General features: G+C 51.2%; 1 protein-coding gene across 1 annotated transcript in view; it reads right to left on the bottom strand.

Moving 5' to 3' along the window:
* Positions 1-1,112: 1,112 nt before the first annotated feature.
* Positions 1,113-5,814, bottom strand: part of LOC105756814 (zinc finger protein 721-like) — a 51,729-nt gene continuing 47,027 nt past the window's right edge. The window contains exons 3-4 of the mRNA XM_023741208.1: positions 2,236-2,552; positions 1,113-1,983 (exon numbers count right to left, since the gene is read on the bottom strand). Coding sequence (XP_023596976.1) covers positions 1,113-1,983; positions 2,236-2,552 — 1,188 coding nt within the window. The remainder of the gene's footprint in view (positions 1,984-2,235; positions 2,553-5,814) is intronic.

The following is a 5,814-nucleotide window of genomic DNA, read 5'->3' as shown; positions in this document are numbered from 1 at the left end:
TTGCAGGGGTTGGCTCCTAACTACGGGTTGTACTAAGTCAGACATTTATAACCCGGAGACTGCTTGTATGTGCCTTAGTGGGAGCTGACTGCCCTTGAAGAAACCCAGAACTCTGCTAAACTATCTTAGTGGGGAAAAGGAGGAAGGGCTGTTCTCTGACACCAGTAAAGTGTAGAACAGTTGATCAGGAGATGGTCACCCACCCTAAACAGTAGAAATGAATAATGTCCATTGCCTGCAGGGGAATTCCACTTTCCTTACCCCATTATGGATTGAATTCTGTTCCCCAAAAATATGCCTTGTAAATCCTAAGTCCTATACCTGTGGTTATAATCCCCTTTGGGAATGAGTTTTCTTTGTTATGTTAATGAGGCAGTATTTGTGTGGGGTGTGTCTTACGTCAATCTCCTCTAAGATATAAAGGAGCAGATTAAGAAATTAAGAGATGAAGGAAGACAGATGCCATGTCATATGAAGATCACCGAGGAGCTAAGAGACAACGCCCTTCCTTCTCCCAGAGTGGACACAGAGAGATATCCTTCCCCTACAGCAGGTGCCCTGAATTCAAACTTCTAGCCTCCTAAACTGAGAGAATCAATCTGTTTGTTAAAGCCACCCACTTGTGGTATTTCTGCTGTAGCCGCACTAGGTAACTAAGGCACCCCCTTTTACCTTTTACAACTCCTTTCCCCTGTTCTCTGTACATGCTATTTGGCATATAGACATGGCTGTTGTTAGTATTAACCCCGCGAGAGAGGGACTTAGGCGTTCTCCTCCCAAGATGCAAAGTGGGGTGTGCTTGAATGTGATCTAACATCAACCTGGGATGGAAGCCTAACTGCGGGGAAGCTAGGCTGATAATAACGTGCTGTTCTACTCATCCCTGTCCTGTTTATTCTGTGAGTAACAAATGCCTGTTAACCTTGCCATTAGAACAGTATCTGGTCTGTGCTCTGCTCCAAACGGTCTTCACTAGGAACTTGAGGATACAGCACATTGCAGGGACACAACCCTGTCAGCATCTCAGAGGTCCCTAAGTTCATTCCAAAGAGGCACAAGGCCAAAGTTTTGCTCCTCACAGATGAGTCACCTGCCACTCAGGTAGCAGCTATCTAGGCCGCAGGCCTCCTCTCACCAGGTCCACTAGGAGGAGTCTCACTGGCATGTGTCTTCTGGTGGCAGGTGAGGTTCCCGAGGCGCCGGAAGGTCTTGCCACATGCCTTGCACTCGTAGGGCTTCTCCCCGGTGTGGATCCTGCGGTGAGCGGTCAGCGTGGGCTGGTGTCGGAAGGCCTTCCCACAGTGCCCACAGACGTAGGGCTTCTCCCCGGTGTGGATCCTGCGGTGAGCGGTCAGCGTGGGCTGGTGTCGGAAGGCCTTCCCACAGTGCCCACAGAGGTAGGGTTTCTCCCCTGTGTGGATGCGGCTGTGCTGGACAAGGGTTGACTTGCGGATAAACGCCTTCCCGCACACGCTGCACTTGAAAGGCCTCTCATCGCTGTGGATAGGCTGGTGCTGGAACAGGAACGAGACCTTCCGGAAGCTTCTCCCACACTTGTTGCAGCTGTAGGGCTTCTCGCCTGTGTGGATCCGCAAGTGGATGGACAGATGCGCCTTCTGGCTGAAGGTCTTCTTGCACTCACTGCACTCAAAGGGCTTCTCCCCAGTGTGCGTCCGCTGGTGGACAGTGAGGTAGCCCTTCTGGCTGTAGGACTTCCCGCAGGCAGTGCACTGGAACGGCTTCTCGCCTGTGTGGCTGCGCTGGTGCACCACCAGCTGGATGTTCTGGTTGAAGGCCTTGCCGCAGTCGGAGCACTTGAAGGGCCGCTCGCCGGTGTGGATGCGCTCGTGCAGGATGAGGGCAGAGGACTTGGTGAAGAACTTGCCGCACTCGCGGCACTGGTAAGCCTTCTCGCCTGTGTGCGTCTTCTGGTGCTCCACCAGTGTCATGCTCTGCGTGAAGGCCTTGCCACACTCGTAGCACCTGAAGGGCCGCTCGCCCGTGTGGATACGGTGGTGGTTGACCAGGTCCGACTTCTTCCGGAAGGCCTTCGCACACACTCTGCACTTGTGGGGCTTCTCACCCACATAGGCCTTCTGATGGCCAAGGAGTGAGGAGCGCTTGGTGAAGTGCTTGCCACACACGTCGCAGGCAAAGGGCTTCTCACCGGTGTGGATGCGTTGATGGTCGATGAGGTTAGTGATGAGGGTGAAGGCCTTGCCGCAGTCGCCGCACTTGTAGGGCCGCTCCCCTGTGTGCGTGCGCCTGTGCCCAATGAGCTGCATGTTCTGCACGAAAGCCTTGCCACACTCAGCGCACTTGTAGGGCTTCTCACCCGTATGCGTGCGCCGGTGCACCGTGAGGTTGGCGCGCTGGCTGAAGGCCTTGCCACAGTCCCAGCATGAGAAGGGCTTCTCGCCTGTGTGGATGCGCTGGTGCACAACCAGGGTGGCGTTCCTCCGGAAGCACTTGCCACATTCGGCGCACAAGAAGGGCTTGTCTGCAGTGTGGATGCGCTGGTGTTGGGTCAGGTCAGCCCGCCGCTGGAAGGCCTCCCCGCACTCTTTGCACACAGAGGCCTTCTCTCCTCTGGGGGCCCACAGATGTTTCTCTGAATCAGAATTTGTTTTAAAATTGTTATATGCCTCCAGGTCGTGTTTCCAGGGTCCCTTGCCTTCCGGAATTCTCAGGTACCCCAGAAGTGACCCCGGCTCTTCCAGCAGACACTCTGAGGAGTTGTCTGGTCTCCCAGCTCCTTCCAAAGCAGCAGAGCTCCAGAGGCAGCCCCTCCCCAGTTCTTCCAACTCCAGAGCCAGGGACAGCCCTGCAGGGACAGCTCGCTCTACACCATCACTCTCACGCCTGGACTCCAAATCTGAAAGAAACAGAAGACACAGACGTCACCTGTGTCACCTGCTTCCAGAGCTGGGGGAGAAAGAAGTGCTCCAGTGGGTGGGCTAGGGGCTCGGGAACCAAAGAAAAGCCCCTCCTGGTGCTCCCTAAACCAACCAAACCAAACCAGTTGTCACTGAGTCAATTCCCACTCAGAGTAACCCCATGTGTTACAGAATAGAACTGCTTCATAGGGTTTTCGTGGCTGTCAACAGCACAAAACAAAAACAAACTTTATAGAAGGTCCCTAGGTGCCGCAAATGGTTTGCGCTCAACTGCTAACCTAAAAGTTGGCAGTTCAAACCCACCCAGTGATACTGTGGAAGAAAGGACTGGTGATCTGCTTCCATTCAGATTACAGCCTAGAAAATGCTATGGACCGGTTCTACCCTGTAACACATGGGGATGCTGTGAGTCAGAACTGACTTGACAGCAACTAACAACAACAATAATCTTTACAGGAGCAAATAGCCAGGCCTTTCTTCCACAGCGCCGCTGGACGGGTTTGAACCGCCAACCTTTAGTAGTTGAGTGCAAAATGTCTGCACCAGCTATGAACCTTAACGCATGCAAAGAGTGAACGAAATAAGAAAGGGAAGAGAGGCGCTGTAAGTTTGGAGGCTACTTGGTACACGAGTTTGCAGAAAAGACAAAAACACCCATTAGGAGCTGAGACCATGAACAGGTACCTGGGGGACAGGCTGAAAGAAAGTCAGTCATCCTGGGAAATTATGGGGGGCCAATGATTACCCGTTATAATTATTACCAATATATATACAAATTACATACATACCAATATATACCAATTAAGGTTACAATTAACAGTAACAGTTAATTTAACACTTAATGAGGTGCAGTGGTTAGCACTTGGCTGCTAACTGAAAGGTTGGTGGTTTGAACACACCAGCTGCTCCACGGGAGAAAATACCTGGAGATCTGCTCCTATGAAGATTATAGCCTTGGAGGAGAAAGAAGAAAACCAAAGACAGAAGGGAAAGATTAGTCCAAAGGACTAATGGACCACAACTACCTCAGCCTCCACCAGACTGAGTCCAGCACAACTAGATGGTACGTACCCGGCCACCACTACGACTGCTCTGACAGGGATTACAATAGAGGGTTCCAGACAGTGCTGGAGAAAAACGTAGAACAAAATTCTAATTCACAAAGAAAAAAAGACCAGACTTCCTAGTCTGACAGAGATTGCAGAACCCCGTGACTATGGCCCCCAGACACCCTTTTAACTCAGTACTAAAGCCACTCCTGAGGTTCTCCCTTTAGCCAAATATTAGACAGGCCCATAAAAGAAACAATAATACACGTAGCTCAATCACGCATACGAGACTAAATGGGCACACCAGCCTATGGGCAAGGACGAGAAGGCAGGAGGGGACAGGAAAGTTGGATGAATGGAAATGGGGAACCCAAGGTCGAGAAGCGGAACGTACTGACATGTCACAGGGTTGGCGACCAATGTCACAAAACAATATATGTATTAATTGTTTAATGAGAAACTAATTTGCTCTGTAAACCTTCATCTAAAGCATAATAAAAATAAAAAATAAAATAAAGATTACAGCCGTGGAAATTCTCTGGGGCAGTTCTACTGTGTACCCTGTCCTATAGGGTTGCTATGAGTCAGACTCGACTCAATGGCAACGGTGTACGGGAGGCATTTACTATGTGCTAGACCAGCGGTTCTCAAAAGGGGTGCTTTTGTCGCCTAGGAGACATTTGGCAAAGTCTGAAGGTCACTGGGTAGAACAAATGCTTTGTGCTCAACTACTAACTGAAAGGTTGGGGGTTCAAATCCACCCAGCAGCTGTGTAGGAGAAAGGCCTGGTGATCTGCTGCCATAAAGATTACAGCCAAGAAAACCCTATGGGGCACATTTCTACTCTGACACACATGGGGTTGCCACGAGTTGGAATCAACTCAATAGCAGCCAACAACAAACAGAGGCAGAGTACAGGGCAAGCCCTCCTCACTGTAGCAGCTAGGACCAGCAACACCCCCATCCTGCTTCCAGCCTCCCCTTCTTCCATAGTTACAGGGTTGTAGCTGCCATGCAGGCTTTCTGAATAAAGACTACATTTCCCAGCCAGGCCCTGTGGCTCACTGTGGTCATGTGACTCAATTCCAGCCAATGGGACATCTGCTGGAATGTGGCCCAGGTGGTGCACGCCATGTTGGATCACACCATATGGAGAAGTGCAACCAACACCCAAGGAATGGTGGAGGGACAGACTAGAAGGCTCCGGGGTCCTGACACTGTGGAGCCCTTGGAATAGTCTAGAGCATTTAGGCACGGACATCCAGTTGAGAAAGAAACAAACTATCTGGTTTAGAAAACTGACCTTGGGGAAAAAGATCCAGGGCTTGGCGTTGGGACCAGGAAGGAAGCCGTATCACAGGACATGGAAGGATGGCACTGCCTGGGTGAGCTGGATACTCCCATTGTATAAAACACAAGCCCTTCTCCAGGAAAGAGAAAAGAGAAACCTGTTGGATGTGGGGGGCCCAGGGGTTTAGAATGCTCCTGAAATAGGTGCCAAACTCACTCAAGACCTTCAGATGTTTTACAACCTGGGGAGGCTCTACAGGTGATGGTGAGTGATGCGGGAAGCCTCCACCTTACCCAGCGAGTTGAGGTTCTGGAAGTTCTCCAGCATCACGTCCTTGTACAGGTCCCTTTGAGCGGGGTCCAGCTGCTGCCATTCTTCCTGGGTAAAGTCCACGGCCACATCTCTAAAGGTCACCAACTCCTGCAACAGCAAAGATATCCTGCTTACCCAGGCCCGTGGGTGCAAGAAGCAGGGATGAGGCTGGGAGTTACAGGGAAGGAGGGGAAAAGGCACTGGCTTCAATAGGTCGAGTCTCTGGGTAGTATAAATGGTTAATGCACTGGGCTGCTAACTGAAA

This window comes from Trichechus manatus, unplaced genomic scaffold (genome assembly GCF_000243295.1).
Source record: "Trichechus manatus latirostris isolate Lorelei unplaced genomic scaffold, TriManLat1.0 scaffold00176, whole genome shotgun sequence".
Lineage (NCBI taxonomy): Eukaryota > Metazoa > Chordata > Mammalia > Sirenia > Trichechidae > Trichechus > Trichechus manatus.
Note: the sequence above shows the minus strand (reverse complement) of the source record. Positions and strands in the feature narration are given on the sequence as shown.